The 22,866-nt window shown below is 34.8% G+C and overlaps 1 protein-coding gene across 1 annotated transcript in view; it reads left to right on the top strand.

Moving 5' to 3' along the window:
* LOC149070467 (cadherin-like and PC-esterase domain-containing protein 1) overlaps nt 1–22,866 on the top strand; it is a 168,238-nt gene that overhangs the window by 44,418 nt on the left and 100,954 nt on the right. The window contains exons 2-3 of the mRNA XM_089248967.1: nt 12,089–12,224; nt 21,494–21,654. Coding sequence (XP_089105093.1) covers nt 12,089–12,224; nt 21,494–21,654 — 297 coding nt within the window. The remainder of the gene's footprint in view (nt 1–12,088; nt 12,225–21,493; nt 21,655–22,866) is intronic.

Here is a 22,866-nt window from a genome sequence, read left to right as displayed (position 1 = left end):
CATGGAAAAAAAATTCCAATAAATACTACAGAGATTATTTTACAAACAGTGTCATATGTCAGGACATTAGAAAAGTCCGTTTAAATCAGCGAAATAAGCGAAACCTTACAACAATAATTTTTCTGTAGTATAAATATTATTTTTTACTTTATATAAAAGTAAAAAAAGCGATATAGTGCTGCTTATGACTTATTATCAAAATGCTGGAAACGAATATGTATACTTTCTTGTTCTTAGTTTTCTACCAATGCCGTTTCAAATGTAAGAATCGTCGTAAAACACACTGTATAGTAACAGCAGTTAAAGTCAGTCTTAAATAATGAATGCGGGTAAAAAGGATCTAACGATTCGCTTCCAGACTAAAGCCAGACTGAACATTAAAAGTTGATGACCGATCCGTGTCCAAGTACGTAAATTACTGTGACGGTGGAAGTAAAAGCACAGCCGGCCGAATCGAGACGAGTCTTGTGGAATAACGAGGTCTTACGGTGAAAAATTCTCAGTCGCGGAACGGTCTAAAGAAAAAGAGTTGGCCGTATAACTAACCACGATGAATCATTATTCATGAATTACCAGCCAGAAGCTTTCTTTCACCCACAATAAATAAATCCGTAAAGTGCAGTTTATGACTTATATATGAAAGAAATAATTCTTCTCTTAGACTTTCATGCAATATTTCTAAGTATGAATGAACGTATTCGCAGAGATAAAATACTTTATATACACTATAAAGGGTGATTCCATAATTCTCTTTGCCACATATTTTTGGTGAACCGTTGATCATAGAGGCATACACGTCATTATACAACATTCGCGTTGCAAAGGACTGTACATTTATTAAAATACGAAAATTTGTATTCCTTTATTTTTGTATAAAAACTTTCCTTGTCTTTACTACTACTTTATTATGAAAAATAAAATTGAAAAGTTTTGTGCACATGTGTATTTATATATTATTTGCTTTAAATGCTGATATCTCATGAAATATCAACTGATTACATTTGTAATTCCAATATAATATGTAATTTATATACATTTTGAAATTAACTGCAAGTTTCGTAAAATATTATTAAAAACTCCACTTGTTATAAGCAAAAAAACGTGGAATGAAAATAGGAATTTTTCAAGAAAAACATTCATATCTTAGCAGGTAAAATATTTTGTTAAAATTTCAAATAATTTGCAGCTTTTTCTGATAAAGGGGTGAACAAATACATTTTTGAATTTATTTTTGTCTGTCTGCTAAATGCACTCGTTAAAACATTCTCACTGGAAATTGTGAGTGCAAGCGCAGGGTCGACATTTTATATGGTCAACATTCCAGGATAATTCATCAAGCATTTTTATAGAAATTCGAAAAAATCTCGGAACTCCAAAGTGTCCACTGGTTTACGGCTATATAGTGTACGTATAACTCACCTACTAGAATTCTCTGGTAATTTGAACTTGAATCATCTGAAAAGAAATCAGTCCCATTTTCCATTGATGTTATACAGTAAACTTTCTATTATTATCTTCGCGTGCCTGATGCTATATTATAATAAGAGCAGGAAATAATCAAACAGCAGAAAACAATTAAAGTACCGATTTCTGGAAAACTCCTTATCAATCTACTTCAAGTAAGTAACTTGAATTACAGTTCACAATATCGCCGATTGCTGAATTTTCATGATATTCAGCTGTAACTTTAACAAAATCTACTCTATATAGTTGGAAAGCAAATTGTGAAAAACAAATTTGATATCTTTCGAACATGTGTACTGAAGAATAATTTTCTTTAGATGCTCATATCTCATGTAATATCAGTTGATTTTTAATTTGAAATTTCAGTATTAAGTGTAACTTTTACGTTTTTTGCCAAACTTTCTGTAAGTTTTTTTAAAACTTCATTGAAAACTCCAGTTGTTGTAAACAATAAACGTGCGATGAAAATGACAATTTCTACAAGAAACATCCATCGCCGTGAAAACATTTGCAATTTTCCCGAAAATACAAACAAACATTGAAAATAGAAAGTAAAGTATTTTGGTAAAGTTTCCCAAATTATTTGCAGTTTTTCTGATACAGAGTTGATAAAAAAACATTTTTCTTATTATTGAAAGTTTTTTCGGTCCCCCTGAATGCACTTGCGAATAAATTTTCACTGAAATTTTTCAGTATAAACATATGGTTTACACGGCCAGAAATTTCAGAATAATTCATCAAGTATTTTTCTAGAAATTCGAAAAAAATCTCGGAACTCTCCAATGTGTCCCATGACTCAGCTGCATAAATAGTGTTCGTATAACTCAGCCGCTGTTAGAATTCTCTGGTAATTTAAAGTCGAATCGCCCGAAAGAGATCAGTCTTATTTTCGTTCGATGTTATACAGCAAACTTTTTATTGTTATTTTCTCCCGTTCCGCTATGTCAATGTTATCTGTGATTCAGGATGCATTAATGCATTGTAAAAAGGCTAAGAAAGAGGAAGGAGGCGTCGTTGTTCGTTAGGATGGACAAAAACGAGGCCTTGGTCCTTGCTACGTGTTTAGAATACCCAAAATCGGAAGTAAGGTGAAATAACAGTAAGCGGAAGAGGAAGAAACACAATGAAGAATAAGAAAAATGGTCGTCGAATGAAGATTTCCGTAGAAATAAAAATAAAAATGAAAAAAGAAAACCGACGTGTCTTCAATTTCGTTACCAGAAAGAAACTTAGGAAATTGGAAATATCAACTCTTCGTATAAAAAAAAGGAATAGATTGAATCCGAAAAAGTTTTACTTTCTGTATAAAGAAAGTGAAGTTTAGGTTTTATAGGGAATAGATAGCTTTTAATGAATAGTTTCTATCACGGGTCAATTATTTAGTGAATTAATGAGGATAGATCAATGTACTTATTGAATTTTACGGAGAATAAGTATTGTTGAAGATAAACAGAATACGAGATCAATTCAGGGTTGATTCTATATGTATTTTCGTTAATTTTGGCTATACAGAGTATATAGACACTATTTTTATCCTTTTCAGACCCGAGCATTCATTTTTTTGGAATTTTCAAAATGTTTTCAATTTTTGATACTCAAAAAATGTATTAAAAACATCAATGTCGGCAAACGTGTATTTTTTCAAATTTTCAATTATTTAATTTTTTTGTGAGGAAATAATTCATTTAGTTCAATTTTTTCAGCCAAGATGATGTGCAGGGTACATTCTCATCTTCATATAAATTTTTTTTCTAGAATTTTATTGCTAAATTTCATGTAATAAATTACGCGTCTTAAAACCCCCTATGTCGAGTCTTATCTCGTAGACTCAACATAGGACCGCAAAACGTTAACAACATGGCTGCCAGACGAATCATATAGCAAACACTGAAGATTTCTGTTAAATGAAGTATAATTGATGAATCTTGGGAATAATATTTATCCAATAAGATATACTATACCACCTGTGGTTCCCAACTTCGAGCGAGCCCATCTCCCAATTAAAAATTCTCGCCACTGAGAGCACATTAGACTTCATAGTTTGAAAAACTGGTGACAGATAGCAGCACTACACATAACAAGCATTACACAGAAACAAACTTCACGCCAGGTTTCACTACACGTACACGCACATTCCAACTTGTACCAATTCGTTAGAGGTTCCGCAGAGGAATATGGACGAGGTGCATGTCTGGTTTAGTAGTAGTAGTATTCACCCTCCATCCAAGTTTTAGTCAGAATTTAGATATGGCAAATCAGAGATTATTATATCAACTACTCTGCTGACATAGCAATTTTACCAAGGAAACATATATTATCTAGATTTTATGACTAGGTGAAGCAGCACCGCCTAGAGATAGAAGCCTCCGCAGTCTGCTTGTGACGTCAGTAAGTAGTAGTCCGTTTTCCCTCAGAATATTCGGGGGAAAAAATTCCCTGCTCGTGCCAGTATCATCGTTTTGAGGAAAAGAAAGGATCTCGGGCTCAGAATTGGCGATTTCTATGCCCAACATCCAATCACTATGCGATATTTGTGAGCCAATCAGGAAGATTCTACGCCAAAATAAGAAGGAACGAAACAGGATGCTGTGTTTCAAAATGTGGCAGACTTGCTAGGTAGTCTGAATGACGTTTATGTCAAACAGTGCAGTGGCCTTCTATCGTGCTGGGTAAAGTCGGGAAGAAAAGTCATCTGGTCTCTTTCAGGACTCGAACCTAGGTTCCTTCTTGCATACCGAGTTGCAAGCATGCCACCACCTGGAGCCACGAATCTGCCTCCCTTATATCACGCATTGTGGCGTGAGGCTCTGAAGGACAGGCATTAGTAGCCTCTCTAAACTTTAGCACATAACCCCAGGTGAGACGGTAGAGATACACGGCTTTTTCAGCCCAATATATCAACTCTATCTCTACTGTCCCACCTGGAGGGCATTCGCTAAAGTTAAGAGAGGCTACTAACGCCTCTACCCTAGCACTTCACGCCACAGTGCGTAAAATAACGTAGGCCGAGTCTTGTCTCCAGTGGTTGCCCGGTATGCAAGAGGGCCTGGGATCGAGTCCAGATGCCTTTTCTTTCCGAGTTCATCTCGGCATAAACTCCATACAATATATGTCTCCTTGATATATTGGGTTGAAAAAAAACCCGTCTATCTCTGTAGCAAAGTAAGCTAGAAAAATATTTCAAGTACATTAATATTCATAGTGAAAAAGATCAAAAATATTAAGACCTCAAGTGTTTTTTGCTCCACGAAGGAAACATTTCTAAAAATAACACGATAATTTCAATAACCAATGATTACGGAGCAGCAAAAACAAAAACAAAGGAAAAAAAATTGAAAATAATAAAATTATAATGTATTCTCTCCTTTGAAGTCAGAATTGACTGTTACGAGGCTAGACGAGGAGAAAATTCTTCTGTGTGATCTTATGCATATTCACACACCATACACATATACATACACAGTCAGTTCAGCATTATCTCTTCGAAGATAATACCCAAGAGGAGATCGGTAGAGAGGGAGATCTCTCTCAAAGAACGAAGATTTACTAAAATTACCGAATAATCTCTCTCCTGCGTAAGCGCCGGTGATTATAAATTTAAATTCTTATTTAGCTCTCGAGATTAAGATGTCTGGAGGAATAGGCTTTTCCTAGATGATGGTGGCGGGGGGGGGGGCAGAGAATGATAAGGACAGAGAGAGGGAGAGAATACAGAGAATTTAAATTTTAGCAGCGTTTTGGCAGCTGTGTCATTTCGTTTGCAGATTTATGTCGGTTATTACTGAGTTCAGAGGAAGTTTTCATATATTTTAATTGCTTGATAGGGATTTTCCTTTGAAATCCCTGCATCATAAATTAGCAACTTACGTTGGAAAATTCGAAGAAGTTGTGGGAGGGTTTTGTTAAAAGGAAATTTCCTGCAGCAGTTCACGACTGCCGGTAACATTGGGAAATTGAGTTACGTTTACATCGAGAACGAGCCACTTAATCGGATATTTTGACTTGCAAATTCAATATTTTGTACGAAGTTTTAATGCACGAGTGGCTGGAGCTTTTTGAATCTCGTCCTTTATGCCTTGGAAAATTCGCGCAATAACCTTCCCTTGACGGTAGCTGATAACGCTACTTACGGTTTCAGTTTCGTCAAGTACCAGTTGCTTGCAGTATTGGTGATTCCAGCACGTACCTTAGAATTCTCTCGTGAAAATGCATATTCCGTGTCTTGCTACGTTTTTGCATGCTTTTCTGTAGCTGATTCTGCACGACTGAATAAATGAACGCCAGGACTTTGCCACTGGTCTTATCCTGTTGCCGAGATCTCTTCCAGCTCAGTTTCGAGGCAGAGTTAGGAACACTTTATTTTGAGTTAAAAACAAGCAAACATACAAAGTTTTTATAATACATATATTTTCGCCGGACAATTGTGTACTGTCGTGATTAACAAATTTTGTGGTGGTAACAGACGAGATGGGGTTGGGAGTTGGAGAAATGTTCCAGGGTTCCGTTAAAATGAATGTACATGTTAGAATGAAGGTACATTTTTTTAGAAGCAATTGGAGGGGGGCGCATGCCATCTCATCTGCTATCTTGCACTTACCACATTATATACATAGGGTGTAACAAACAGAACAAACGAAGGAATATTATTGTATAACACAATATATCCTTCGGAGCGAATCATCTCGCTTAATACCTTGTTGGTGAGCAAATGGGTTTGATTGGCCTGGTTAAGTTCGAGTATAAATTTAGTAGAAAAATGAAGTAAATCGCAAAAATACAAACAATATAGAAAGATGTTCCCAACAAAAACAAATAGATATGTTGCGGTAAATGTGATAAATCCGGTTATTATGCATAATCGCCGGCCTATTTTGTAAGATTGATAAATTTCCCTAAATCCATCACCTATCGACGATTATTCATGGTGTCCAAGCATCGTTGGTAAATATACTAAAAATTTATCACTTTTACTGTCGATTGTACAGGGTGTCCTGCTAATGCGGACTTTATCTCATTAACCGTCCGTCGTAGAGGTGTAGTTTCAGTTTAAAAAATGCACAAAAGACGTTCAAAAATCACCCTGCACCAGTTTCAAGAGTGAAAATACAGTGCGTAACATAATAAAAAAATCTAAATTTTTTACGGTCTTAGTCCTCTAACTTCCAATTAGAAAGATTTAGGCCTGTCCCCTCAGAAAAAAAAAACAGAAACAAATCTAAGTTCTTAAGTGAAATAGTCGCTGAGATATTCGAATTCAAAAATCGGAGAAAAGTTGGGAAAGGACAGCATAAATGATGGAAAGGAGCGTTTTTTTCCAATTTGTTTTGCTGTTCTTCCCATATTTTCACATAAATTTTCTGCATTTTTTGAATTCGAATATCTCAGCGACTATTTCACTTAAGAACTTGGAATTTTTTTGTTGCCTCAGGAGAGACAGGGCAACAATTTTCTATTCGGAAGTTAGAGAATAGGAGGACCGTATAAAAATTTAGATTTTTTATTTTGGAAAACATTGTATTTTCAATCTTGAAACTGGTACAGGAAGATTTCTGAACACATTTCAAGCATTTTTTAAACTTGAGTCATAGAGGCCGCATTAGAACTTACAGGATACCATGTATATAATACCCAAACGTCGTTGGTAAACATGATAAATCGTACTAAATTCATCATATTTGACCCGTTATTATGCGTAATCACTATTTCGTATCGATAAATCAACTCCATTGCCGTGGTATATTATATTATTTTATGACTTGTGAGCCAGAATCCGATCCAGATATAATATATATAACCTCTGATTTTAAAAAAATTATCCAAACATCCCCAAAATAACTATTTGACGAATTCTGAAATCGGACCTCAATATAACGAACTCCCTTCTTAACAAATTTTACGATTGTAACCCGATATTAAGTATCAAATTCATTTTAAACGATCACCACGTACAATTTTTTTAACATTTAGAAAATTTACCCACAATTCTAGGGTATTACGCATAATCGCCGGAAAAGTGATAAATTCATCAAACAAAGCAATTGACCAATAAAATGTGCGATTATACATAATAACCGAATTATCACATCCACCGTAACACATATACACATCTCCATATGGAAATATTTCATTCTAAAAAGTTCCAACAATTGTTTTTATAAGAAAAGCAAAAATATCAGTCAATAGATGTCCTTGAATTTTAGAGTTAATGTAGGTATTCCAAATGCATCCAAACACTTCGTTCCAACCAAATTTCTTCACAAACAACGTCGTATTTTCTTCAATGTTCTCCAACCTTTTTATAACTGGGGTCCGGCGAAAATCGGAAAAACAGTTTTCGGACAGCCAAAAAATAGGAGAAATAATTTGAAGATTGGCAAAAAATACATAGATAGGCGGAATAATTTGCAAACCGGTAAAAATTGCTCAAATCGGAAAAGAAAAATGTGTGTATTAGCAAAAAATATACAGCGCAAAAGAAATAATTTGCGAACTGACAATAAATAAATGGGAATAATAATTTTCAAGCTGGTGAAAAATACACAAATACAGTTTGCAGGTCGATGAAAAATAAATAAATTTGATAAAAGTTTGCAGATAAGAAATAAATTTATCAACCTTACTGAAACTATTGATGGTTATGCATAATAACTGACTGTAACAGATAATTATTGATTTATCACATTTTCCGTAACACACAAATACATTTCACAATAACTTTTTGAAATTATATAATGATAAAGAACATTATTAGGAGATAATTCTTCACTATCGAATAAAAAGTAAACAGAATACAAATAAAAATGTCGGAATCTATTATAGATTGTACAGATAAAAAATTCTATTAGCCTATACGTATATGAAATTCATATATGCTGGTGTATCAGCAAATACCATATTTATTTAAATTTATTTCCCCGTATTTAAATGTCCAAAATTAGAATAATTGAATTCGCAGTTGATAGTTATTTTCATACATATGATATATAATTTAATACTGCTGAATATACATTACAAATATACGCGTTTTCCTCGAAATTTCTAGAAGTTAAGAAAATCATAAATATGTATATAATTTTCAATATCATCTGGTGACTACTTCCATGACTATTCTATTTCTCCATTGTATCAAAGTGAAATTCTAAACTACTTTATATGAAAGAAAAGCGAAGAAATATAGTTAATTTTACTATTTTCAATTTATATTCCGCCATTCGAAGATTGCACGAGTGTAGAATAAAATACGTATAAGTATAGTATCGTACGGAAATGTAATAAGAAACGCGAAACAAACGCATAAAATGACATACATGCGAGAGGAACGTTCCTCAAAGGAAATTACTGTTTCGACGAGAATCACGCAATTGTTGTATGTGCATTATAGTGCAAGTCCATTTACGTATTTCAGATCGTTACTGTATTCGGCTTCGAAATTCGTAATTCAGTTTTGTAACACGTGTTTATTTGCAAGATTTGTAAAGTGCTATTTCCTCCAAATATAACGAGATAAATTTTTAATAAAGCTTTTCCTTGATATACATCAATATTATATGTAAGATTTCGATGAATATTTGTGTTTGAAACGAATTTTCATTTCCGTATCGGTCTACTAATCCACACACACACACCTCGTTCACATTCCTCTGCGAAACTTGCAATGAATTGGTAACGTATTGGTGCAGTGTATGGGATTCTGTGTCTGAATGGTAATTCGTGTTGCAATTTGCGAATGCTATCTCAACTTGTTTTATTATAAACGTATGTCTTTCAATATGTATGACTATGAAGGTAAATACATTACAGTCAAATCTCGAGAAGTCGAATGTGCAGCAGCAGACACAAAAACTTCGATTTATCGTTAGTTCGACTTATCGAAAATTTCAATTTCTCAGAGGTGAAAAAGCGAAATTTATCGAAATAACAGCGCTATTTACGAATACTGTATTAGAAGAACATGTCAAACCACTGGAGATGCAGAAATCCGAAAATATAAGTTATTCTAATTTAATCATATTTATTTATTTGATGAGAGTATATTTAGAAATAAACTAGACGAATATACTGTATCATATATGGAAACGGACGCGTACATGATACTCTATTAATGAAACATGTCATAAATGAAGCGTATACAAGTTAATTTTCTGTGAAAAAATGCAGTGATTTTGAACTGCATCTCTCTTCTTTCATGAGAAAGTCATTCACATTTTGCAAGCAGACAAATGTGTGAATCCGCTGAATAAATATGCTAAATTCTATTGCTAAATGCCAAGCTATATTGCTAAATGCCAAGCTATATTGCTAAATGCCAAGCTATATTGCTAAATGCCAAGCTATATTGCTAAATGCCAAGCTATATTGCTAAATGCTAAATTCTATTGCTAAATGCCAAGCTATATTGCTAAATGCTGAATTCTATTGCTAAATGCTAAATTCTATTGCTAAATGCCAAGCTATATTGCTAAATGCTAAATTATATTGCTAAATTCTGTTGTTAAATGCTTAGTTCTATTGCTAAATGCCATTAAATACAATATTCTATTACTAAATACTATTAAATGCAATATTCTATTGTTAAATGCTATTAAATGCAATATTCTATTGTTAAATGCTATTAAATGCAATATTTTGTTGCTAAATGCTATTGAATGCAATATTCTATTGCGAAATCTAAAGTATATTGTTAAATGTTAAATTGTGTTGTTAAATGTTAAATTCTGTTGTTAAATGCTAAATTCTGTTGTTAAATGCTGAAAATTCTACCTACTAAATGATATTTTTTACTCATTCCATTATTTTTTCATTATTTTTATTCTCTCATTCCCAAAAACTTCGACTTAAAAGAAGAAATCTGAGTTAAGAGAAAATTTTAACACTAAAACACAGAAAAAGTACTGGAGCCAAGTGAAAACTTCGACTTTTGAGCAGATATTCGAGATATCGCGAATTGATTGTATATTCCCTGTGATTTCCTGTACATTTATAAATCGGTATGGATATTGCAGATATTGATGCAATAATTTTTATTGCAACTATTCGACGAGTTGATACGTCACTCGATCGAAGTATAGATGAACTTTAGAGAATGGAAACGTTTCTACAACTTTCTGAATCAAAAGACAAGTAAAATGCCTAGCACAATTAAAGGGTCACCTACCTTTTAACCTGGCAGCAACATGCTCTTAAAAATATTATTTAACCATTGATTTATTTCAAATTTTGTACTTTGTACACACATATTTTATTGTATATGATAATTCACAGTTTCTCCACCTATGGTCCGCAACGATGGTTGCAGGTGGTCCACAGGTAGACTTGATAAACTAATTCTAATTGAATGAAATAATGTTCAATTGATATTATCAGTATTGGACCCTCATAAGTAACCATATCTGATGGGGAAAAAATACAAAAATTGCGATCCCTGTAAATACTGATTGTAGCTGAAAAAGAACAAAAATGCAGTTTTCGAAAAAAATTGTCCATTATTACTGAAATTACTACGGCACTGGGAAATGGAGAAACGTAAATGAAATCACCGTAAACAAAAAACTGTATTCACTGTAAAAACGTTCATCTTTGACCACGTTTCATTCTAAGAAAAGTACCGAGAATTGGGATCTTTCTTAATTACATTAATAAACGGGAAATCAAAAATAATCACCGAAAACGTTGCCGTAACTCGACAAAATCGCCAATTTTACCTGAAATTTCGGAAAAATTACAGATGAATGGGAAAATGACGAGCTTCTGGAAATTGCAGGGAATTGGAAATGAAACTCGGGGGGGGGGGGGGAAACGTTGAGCAATACAAATATATGTGATGAGTATGTATAAATTATAGCCATAATCGTGATATAATTTATAAGTTATGAAAATTATCTCTACTCATCATTTTTTTAGTGAGTATTATAAATTCAAATGAGCTCAGTTGAAAGAAACGGGAGAATTGTATTACCGAAGTCAAAACGTCGTACATATGTGTTACTGTCAAAGCCCGAAGTGTGGCCAATTTCGTTAAATATTGGCCCGTGGCCAGTTTCTGAATTGGCCGGCGATCCCTAGGCCAAAGTCCAATAACAAAAGACATGATTCCGGATCATTGTCAAGTTGGCGTATTTTTTTTTCGTGATAATTATGTCCATGTTTTTTAGGGCAACCCTTCAAACCACAATCACGATGCGGTAATCAAGTATTTTCATAGTTTTTTCCTCTCAAATTTCTTTTTTTTTTCCTCTCGTTACATGGATCTAATCTAATACAGCTGCTATATATATAGACATGTATCACACGTTGGCTATTAAAAAAATGGGGTTAGGTCCTACCGGGCGGGCTGTTTTACATCAGCACGTCGAGCTGTGGCCAGGGATCTCCGGCCACTCCCCGAAATGGCCGGTCAGAGTCCGAATCATTTCTACAATTCAGACTTCAGCCAAAAATCTTTTCCAATTCGTGAATTGGCCGCACTTCGGGCTTTGGTAGTATAAGGTATATACATATATATATATGTACCGCTGTATGCCTCTAGGGGCGGGACAGCAATATATATAATTGAATATATATATATGTGTACAAAAAAATCTTATTTTCAATAATGCTTATTTTTTCTTATATTTATTCATTTCAGGTGTTCAGGAGAGGTATAAGGCGGCTCAGGTGCCGCACCTTGAAAGAATACTTCGTTCTAGCCGTGTTTTCCACGCTTCTAATGTGTTACGTGAGTTTTCATTTCGGCAGGACATGGACGCAACTTGCTGAAAATGGTAACTACAATCGTAATTTGTCATCAGAATATTGTGTTTATAAGGAGTGGAAAATGTTAAAAAGGATGGGCTCCCCTGATTGGCATAGAAGAGATTACCATCCTCGCCTCAACTTTTGCTAGAGAAGGATTTGCCGCCATCCATGTCCGTCCATATGGGGGATTTCTCAGGGGTAGACCAAAGCAGAACAACATCGATTCGTTTCGCTTTCGTGCCATTTATCGATTAAATTGAAAGACGAATTGCTCGAAAGTTATCGGAAAAGTTCCTGGGGTAAAGCTCATCTCCCGCAAAACTGTTTAAAATGCAAATCATCTCATTGATTTTTCCTCTTGCTGAAAAGAATTCAAGAATAACCCCCCCTTCGATGTTATTCATTAATACGAAAATATTTTAACTTTTCGAATACATTTTGTTTGTAAGTTATGGATTTTCCGATAGTGTTCGGGAATATTCCACAACGAAAAGCACAAAAGCACTTGTTGGAATATCGGTGGAGATTACGAAAGCAAAACGATCTCTCGGGACATTCGCAACACGTTGAATGAATGGAATTTCACTTCTAAAATCGAAAAACTTTTGAAATCGCGTGTTTAGTATTCGGCGATTTAGTCCATCCTGCATTAGTCGACTACGATACGTGTTTTCATATAATAACGCAATTATAATTTACTGATTTTCAAGTGAATACTTTCGCTGAAGTAAACACGTTAATATTGGAAAGCTATTCAAGATAGTTATGGAAATATTCGTGAAATATTTATAGCAAACAAATTTCTGACGATAATTTCTAGAAGAGAGTACCTTTATATATATATATTATATATTATATATATATATATATATATATACATATAATTCAAAAAAGCATTTATATTATAGATATTCGAATTTTCTATTATTTACTTCTGTAAGTGCTTGAATATTAAATTTAAAATTTATGAGTTCTAGGATAGGATAAAATATGAGAAATGAGTTTCAAATTAAATGAATTTAAACATGTAAGTGTTCACGTAAAACTTTGATACAGAAGTACAGTTATCTGTTTATAGTTATAGTTATATATGTTTAGAGTTACTATTATGTAAAGTGTGATAAATAAAATGATTAACCGTTGATCCTCGAGGCATACTTCCAATTAGAAAAAGTATTAAAACAAAGTGCAGACTACAGGTACGTCATTAACATTGCAAGGGGTTTTATAGTTATTAAAATAAAATAAAAATAACTTTTATACGGACACCCTGCCCTCAAAATCCCAATCAGAAAGTTGTTGTCCTGTCTCTTCTTTGAGGAAAACAAAATATTCCCCGTTTTTTTACCTCGGAGAGGAGAAACAGTTCTCCATTAGTTTACGATGCCCCCCCCCCCAAAAAAAATCCTGATTTTTGAATTCAAATATCTCAGCGAATATTGAACTTAAAGATGTAGAATTTTCTGTTGGCCTCAGGAGGAAGAGGACAACTTTCTGATTTGGATTTTGAGGACTGGGTAATCGTACAAAAAGTTTTTTATTTTTATTTTAATAACTATACAACTCCTTACAATATTAATGACGTATCTGTAGTCTATACTTTGTTTTAATACTTTTTATAATTGGAAGTATGCCTCGGGATCATCGGTTAATCAGTAAAATGCGTCCAAGAGACTCCCCTTACTATTCATGTATATGTTACGGTGAATGGGATAAATCGGTGATTATATGCTTGATCGCCAGTTATTACATATAACCACTGATCATCTGAGTAAGTTTGGTGAATATGGAAAAATCATGCAGAAATATCACTTGAATTCAACCATAAATTATCCCGTACATCAAGGATGCATTGCACGGATTTTTCGATAAAAATTGAATTAAATTAAAATACACTGAAGAGCCAAGAAAACTGGTATCATCCTGCCTAATATCGTGTAGGGCCCCCGCGAGCACGCAGAAGTGCCGCAACACGACGTGGCATGGACTCGACTGATGTCTGAAGTAGTGCTGGAGGTAATTGACACCATGAATCCTGCAGCGCTGTCCATAAATCCGTAGGAGTAAGAGGGGGTGGAGATCTCTTCTGAACAGCACATTGCAAGGCATCCCAGATATGTTCAATAATGTTCATGTCTGGGGATTTAGGTGGCCAGCGGAAGTGTCTAAAGTCGGAAGAGTGTTCCTGGAGCCACTTTGTAGCAATTCTGGGCGTGTGGGGTGTCGCATTGTCCTGCTGAAATTGTCCAAGTCCGTCGGAATGCACAATGGACATGAATGGGTGCAGGTGATCACACAGGATGCTTACGTACCTGTCACCTGTCAGAGTCGTATCTAGACGTATCAGGGGTCCCATATCACGTCAACTGCACACGCCCCATACCATCACAGAGCCTCCACCAGCTTGAACAGTCCCCGGTTGACATGTAGGGTCCATGAATTCATGAGGTTGCCTTCATACCCGTACACGTCCATCAGCTCGAAGCAATTGGAACCGAGACTCGTCAGACCAGGCAACGTGTTTCCAGTCCTCAACAGTCCAATGTCGGTATTGTCGGGCCCAGGCGAGGCGTAAATCTTTCTGTCGTGCAGTCATCAAGGGTACACGAGTGGGCCTTCGGCTCCGAAAGCCCATATCGATGATGTTTCGTTGAATGGTTCGCACGCTGACACTTGTTGATGGCCCAGCATTGAAATCTGCAGCAATTTGCGGAAGGGTTGCACGTCTGTCACGTTTAATGATTCTCGTCAGTCCCGTTCTTACATGATCTTTTCCCGGCCGCAGAAATGTCGTAGATTTAATTTTTTACCGAATTCCCGATATTCACGGTACACTCGTGAAATGGTCGTACGTGAAAATCCAAATTTCATCGCTACCTCGGAGATGCTATGTCCCATCTCTCGTGCGCCGACTATAACACCACGTTCAAACTCGCTTAAATCTCGATAACCTGCCATTGTAGCAGCAGTAACCGATCTAACAACTATGCCAGACACTTGTTGTGTTATATAGGCGTTGCCGACCGCAGCGCCGTACTCTGATTGGTTCCATATCTCTTTATTTGCATACGCATGCCTGTACCAGTTTTTTTGTCTCTTCAGTTTAATATTATAAGGATAATAATTTTTGTAAAACTATGAATAGGATAAGAGAATAAAATAAGAGTGAGTAAGAACAGTCCCTATACAGCCAGAGTTTTCCCAGCCTTTCTCAGCCCAGTGAAACATCCGAGATCTTTAGTTAGAGTACACTTAGAGTAAGTGGATTTACAATTACATACAATTAATGATTTCAATTTAATTACAATTTAATTTACAATTCTTCTTACCAACGTCAAGAAACGCCGCTTCAGACGAAGAGATCGGTCTGAAGGTAAATAATATTTTCGAAACTTGTATTTATGACTTATATTATTCTGAAACGAAAACTTTTCCGACCATTTCCAATTTTACGCGAAATACTTGAAAATAAGATTTAGAAATAAATATATGATTTTGTAAGATTTCAAATATACAATGTTTCATCTGAGGAACATATATATACCTCTCGAATAAATTTATAATAAGAATCACTCGAAATACTGGTTCTTTGGAATAAAATACACTTGAAAAAGTATCTTTCGCGAAATAAAAAGGTAAACGCGCTATTGTGCTCGACTAGCATGTTTACGCAATTACAGGAAAGTGAGGAGAAAAGTCAATTTTGGTCAGATAAAAACTAAAACAAACAACAAAGAAGAAGACAATGGCCACATCGTTAATGTAATGACTCCGTGAGAGAAAGCGAAGAAATCAGCGTTTGTTTTTACCGAACAACTGAATCCTGAAACCTTATATTTTAGATTGGTTTTCTTTTTCCTTAGACCACTGATATACACAGAACAATGTTGTCTTAAAAACAATGTGAAAAACATTGTGGCTGATAACCTGACCGGCTATTGTTAACTGAAGTAATGTTGAATTATTGCTGGAAACACTGTTACGGAGAGCTTTTTTATCGGTAATTGTTGTATGTGAAAAAAACAACAACTTGATTTATATAGAAACCGGTGCGAAAAAAGTTCTTTAAATTTCTAATAGGTTTTTAAAAGTCTTTAATTTAATTTAAACTCTTTCACGGCGATTCAATCTATACAGGGTAGATACTATATAGATCGCCCAATCTATATAGTATCTTTAGTTCTATAGAATCATACACATGATTCCTTGTGAAAAACGAATACAGAAAAGGGTTTTTCGTTTTAGAATGGGACAAATATTAAGTAGTTGCATTCTGAAATTTTGCAACGTGTCATTTTTGTAACGGTCAGGCATGTGCCAAACAACCAACGAAATTTTTTTTCCCCTATTCAGTAGGTTGCCGCGAATTGAAAATGAAATATTCAATCCCGTTGTGTGTGTGGAAAGCAAGTTCAGTTATTTTCTTTCAAGATTACGCTTTTTCCCTCTTCGTGTGGAGTGATGTTAACCTTGTTATTATGTGTTACCTTTCCTCCCACTATACAAGCAAGTTTATCACCACATATATAAAGTGTTAGATAAATGGCATCTGTTGGAAAAACTGTTTTCCCAAACATAATACTTTTTGCCAAAATGTGGTAATTTTCTTTCCTTTACAGTTAAGTCAAATTTTTTAGAGGAAAGGTCAAGGGGAAAAAACTGTTTTTTTTCTCAAATTCAGCTTTCTTAATCACAATCAGGCTTAAGCCGGGTTTTCCTAGGAATATGTGTTTTTCGCCGCGTAAACCGAAATGTATAATTTCGCGTCGGCAGAAACGTGTTACATAACCACGTTGCGCGTTAGTGTTTTCCTAGCGTGGCGCATCAGATCAGGGTGGCTATGTTATAGTATATGGCCCTGGCATCAGCTACTTTGTCGTCTGCATGCTCCGGTTTCAAGGGGAGCGAAAAAAACACAACAAAAATGAAGAGATCAGTGAAACGCGCGCATTTGATTCCTCCGGGAGCAGTATTCCAATCACGCCCAACGTAAAGCACTGTCGTGAGCCATATTGCGCCTGTAGGAAAACAGTCATGCTGTTTTTCTTAAACTACGTGTCGCGCTGGGCGAATAACAGAAAACATGCTCCTAGGAAACCCGGCTTTATAGCATTTCTATGAGCTTGAACATGTTTACCAAGTTATACGTTTGGTGCACGTTATGCGTATTTGGTAGGATTCGGAAGTGACGTCATCAATTTTAATGTGTTCTAATTCCATAATTATTGGTCAAATCAAAAACTAAAAACACTTTTCTGTATTCGTATTTCACAAAAAATCGCGTATGTAATTATTGGGTGATCGATAGTATCCTCCCTGTATAAATAAAATTGATTTTTTTTACTCTATGTGCTTTTTTTTGTTTTACTCAATTCTGAATAAAACTACAACGTTTAACTGATCTAATTTGAATTTTTGCATAAATATCCAGTATTTCTGGGAAAACCCTGTGTTCGTACTTCAATCTGCATGAAATAAAATTGATTTTTCATCTGTCTTTCCTGCCTCCTTTTCTGTACATTCCCAAAATAAAGTGGAAAAAAAACCCTACAATTTTCAACAGATTCAACAAAAACTCTGCATTGATATCCAACATGACGGGAAATGAAAGATAAATTACTTTAAAGCTCCGTGGGAACTCTGAAAGCATCGTAAATTTTATAACAATTGTTTATAGGCTCCAATAATAATTTTCGAATACTGTGGCCTATTTTCTGAACAATACATTTTTTTCGTACAGATGTATCTTCATCCTTTTATAATGGTTTGTTATTCCTTCAGTGCTCTGAGAATAAAACCCGATAAACAAAATCATTTATCTGCTGATCTCAAATAAAATTTATCACATCGTTGCGTATAAACGTATTTCGTGTTTGTTTATTCATTTATACTCAAAACGTTTTTATGTTTTTATTTCTTTAAAAATTCAATACGGGGCCTTATAAAGAAAATGCATTAGTACCAAAAAATACGAATGAATGAAAATAATGCTATGAAAGAGAAGAATGACTTTATTTACTGTGTGTGTGTGGAATTTATTTCATTTATTATAATATTATTTTCTGAACTTTTGATTCATTTACTCAGTTATTTAATTTTTTTTATTTATTCAGTTTTCAATTATTTCTTTAAAGAAAGACATAGATAATGGGTTTTTCTTTTATAATACGGCTAACACAGAAGCTTTCTTTCTCTAAAACCCAGCACAACTCCTGTCTATCGGCATAGGGCAATTTATTACCGAGTGAATTGTACCGGAAGAGTGTGTGTGCAAGCGTCTAAATGTCTGAGTGTGTATCTAATGTTGTGTGTGAATTTTTAGTACTGTCAACTATTTTTCAAACTATGAATGGAGAATAATGATTGAATATTTGTACCGTTCTATAGGTCTGTGGGTTGATTCCAAAAAATGCATTCACAAACAGCAAAATATATATTAATAGACAATTTCTTCATTCAGTCAGTCATTCAAACTTATTTTTTTTTCAAGAGTATCTTTTGCCCATCCCACCCCTTATTAGGCCCTCTCATAGGATCCTCTATAAGGTCTCGAACCTTACAGCCTTCTAGTTCGTTCTACCGCCCCCAAGGTGGGAAATCAAACCCCCTCCAGAAACATTGGTTTAGCCAATGATTTTATTTACGACTTGTTGCATAATGTTTATAAAACATTATAACACACGTTGTATGTTAGAATCTAAAATCTGCTGTACAACGTTCCTATCGAAACTTCTATCCATCTCGCTAAGAATTCATGATAGTATAGAAAAGTTCCTGAGATTCTCGCCAGTTGCCGTTTTAATCAGTATCATCATGTAGTACGTACCTATACCATTATATTACTGAATGTGTAAGTCTTATTTGAAGAGTTATTTTGTGTGTGTGTGTGTGTGTGTGTGTGAAGTTTATACGTGGAATTTGAAATGTTCTTTATTTCTCTAAAATATTCAATTCTTTTGCTCCTGAGCATCCTAAATGATTGGGAGAGGTTGCATTCAAGCGTGCACTACAAAGGATGTTCAAGTGAATGAGAAACGGCAGAGCGATGGGACAAAGTTCTAGTCGTAATGAACTGGCCCTGGCCAAAAGAATAGAGCAACAAAACGCTCACTGGTGTTAAATACTAGAACTTTATCGTGCTGTCACGAGAAGTAAGCGGATATAAAATCACAGCATAATGAGTGGGAGTTTATTTCGGCGGATGATTATAATATTTGTGGTTTTGTAATGTGTACACTTACTGGTAAAAAAATTGGATGACTTTAATAGTTCTAGAGTGATATTATAAATCATATTTCATATAACTATCTTTCATTTACTTTTCAACAACATAAAGATATGTTCATCCTTTCTAGATGATTTTCTGATGTTTGCTTAACATTCTGTGTTTAAAGAAAACCCGAGCAGATCCGCGTTTATATGTATATACTGGCTATGCATATTACAAGTTTTGATAGTCATTCAAACGTGTTAAGTGATAAAGTCAATAGATGACTCGTAACATATATTATTACCAATAACTCAGTCGACGTCCGTTATAACAATTATACGTCCCCTCCGTTCCACGGAATACGGACGTTGTAGTAGGAGCTCGATGTATCGAACGTTTGATTAAGTATTTTAATCGAAATCGTATTTGGACAGAATAAAACAAAATTCCAGCAGTTGCATTGGGCTAGATACCAATTATAAAACAGTAATAATTAATTACCTACACACACTTGGGTACCGAATATTCTCCAATATTGAAAGGTCAAAGTCAAACACAATTTCGGCAAACGAAGAACACAGATTTTTTATATTTCTTTGCAAAAAAAAAGCGGATGAGAACTCAGTTCGGAGGTTGTACTGGATTGAATGGTCTTTATAGGTCATTCCATTGGATGGATAATAACGTGGGATGAATAGGAAAACATTTCGACTTATCGTACCGGTTGTTATAACGGAAGAGTTGCAATAATGCATGGTCGTTATAACGAGCGTGTGCTGTAAATTCTGAACGCTACGAGACTTTCACAATTTATTGAAGTCCTTAGAACTGTCCGTAATAAAGATATTGATCGCTAAATTATCTTTTCGATAGATGTTAAATATCTCAAGTTTCGTACTTCAGCACAAATCTGACGTCAGTAGCGTTCGATTGCATCCATTATCAAAGAAAATTTTGCTATTAACGAGTGTTAAGCTCCTCATTCACCGCGTATTTCCGAAACATTCATTCGGGACTATCACAATTGTTTTTCACGGAAACAGGGAAAAGAATCCGAATGAGACTCTTGGATTGTTTATTAAAAATCTCTTTGTAATTAGTTTCTTTGCTTCCGTTAAATCACAATGGCATTCAGTGTTTATCAAAGGTTATCTTTTGTTTCATTTTGGTCTAGAACAGTGAAGATGGAGGGGAAAAGAAATTCTTGAATATCTTAAAAAGAGAAGGAAAAAAAAAGAGCTTTATATATATAGAAAGGAAAAGACGAGACAAAACTGTTAGTGAAAAGGCATTCAACATGGGATAGAACTTGGGCAAGAAGCTCCCCAGACTCCGACATTCTCTGGAGATCTTTTAGAAGCAGAGAATGTACTTAATGCCCTGTTTTAAAAGCTGGAAAACTCAATTTCTGAGATGTCACATGAGCTCAACTCTTGATTAAAGTTTAAGGTGACAAGTTAATTTATTCGTAGTTCCTTCTTTTTTTTTTAAAGACTGAGCGAGAGAAAGTTTCTTTTGTTCGAACCGTAAACTCCATTAAAGAGAAAAGTCTAAGAAAAGGATCGGATAGAGAAGAGCTAAATGCGATGTCTTTAAATGAAAGTTGGAGAAGTCGAGGTAAAGAGAAAGGTAACTACGAGGTAAATGAAGATTTCTACTTGTGTCTTCTCTCTCTCTCTCTCTTTCTACCATCTTTTCCAGTCCATACAATACCATCTCACTGCCCTCGACACCGGACTGACCCTAGGCTAATCAGAAATAGTTCCCAGACTTTTGATTGGATTCTCGGAATCGAACAATCATAATCGATACGGAACTTTTGATTCTGGGGTTCCAGGAAAGTATCTTATACTGTCTTCTTGTCTATTACATTTCATCTCACGGATTATTGCCCATTCAATTCCCTTTGGAATGGAGGAAGTATTCTTAAATGAAAACTCTTCGAACGGAAACATTAGCTACGGTTGTTATTGAGAGAATGCTAGTGAAATCTAAGCGCGTTTCTTGAATTTCTCGTGGAATGTTGCTCTGAAGTAGTGTTGTATGATTCTGATATTTTTAAGTCAATACTGTAACTTTTTCCAGGAAAATGGCTGCCGCCGGATTCCCTAGCAAAAGCCTTGAAGAGGTCAATTCTGGCGCAGAAGCAACAGCAACAAACGCATCATGAACGGTGGTTGGCGGTTTCCAGGAACCAACAACAACCTTACAATTTCAGCTCTCAGTTGCAGAAATTATTAATAGAGGTATTCATTAATAACACCATTATTGATTTTGTTCTACATATTTGTCTCAAGTTTTAATTTTTCGTAGACTGTACAATTTGAAAACGATAAGCAGGAGGTGATGAATTTCTCTGTTTAAACTAAATTTTGATCAAATAACTCATCAAAATCTTTTATAGCTCAGGTTTGTGTTTATAATTTGCCAAGTGAAAGAGTGATTTTTTTCCCTCACTCATTGAACAAGACCATCAGGCGTATTCTGATGAAGAGATCCCATGTGAGATCTCTTTCTAATTAGTTTTGCTAGTACCGTTTGGAAGAGTGTACTGTATTCATGTATGTATTGCATATGCAATGGGTGCTACCATCTATTATTACTAGAATTCGGTATAGTGTATTTGAATTCAGTGTAATGTCGAAATGAATATTTTAATTTTTCTTATAAGGGATGATTATAATTGTTTGTCCACGGGGCTGTCTTTGCAGCGGTTGATTTATACTTTCAATTACAAAAAGTTTTTGAATGACATGCGGTTTCTTAAAATTTAAATTTTTGAGAAGTCGTATGCATAAAACAATAAAGACATTAATCATTAGCCTCTTCCCGTGTTTTGAAACTTCCAATTAGTGGCATAAATACTTGTTCCAAAAAGGGATTTGCGAAAAAGTCCATATTTTTAAATGCAACATTAATCAAGATATTAAAGGTGAAAAATTAACAAGTATTAGCAACTTCTGTGTTGGAAAATTTTTTTTGGATTGAAAATTTTTATTTTTAAGGAATCACCTTTTTTCAATAAACATTTTTATTTTAAGAAAGAAAATGTTTGCGATGATATTTTCCGATGGCGTTTCCAAATTCATTATTTGGGAATTTTTATCCTAGAAACTCTTCTGGAAATAAATTTATACGGCTTAAAGGTGAAACTGCCAAGATAACCTTTAGCTGTATGTTAGACAAGAAATCCGCCCACCTGTTCTGCGCACTCAGGCTCTCGTCGCTCACATTCTATCCGAACTTGCCATAGATTTGAGACAATACCAACTCATATATCATGGTCAAAACTTTACGTACAGCTCACCGGTAGGAATACTCTCGAAATACTTAAGACTGGATTCTTTAACAGTTCAGTGCATTTTATTGGCTTTATATTTATATAATTCTGCGTAGAGATCTAAAAAAAAGACAATAGAAAATAAAATCTCTGGAAGAAGGAGCCTCTATAGTTTTAT

This window comes from Pholcus phalangioides, unplaced genomic scaffold (genome assembly GCF_987345545.1).
Source record: "Pholcus phalangioides strain wild (caught in Gottingen) unplaced genomic scaffold, Ppha-v1.0 ptg000021l_1, whole genome shotgun sequence".
NCBI classification, from domain to species: Eukaryota; Metazoa; Arthropoda; class Arachnida; order Araneae; family Pholcidae; genus Pholcus; species Pholcus phalangioides.
The sequence above is the reverse complement of the archived record's forward strand: the minus strand, read 5'-3'. Positions and strand labels throughout refer to the sequence as shown.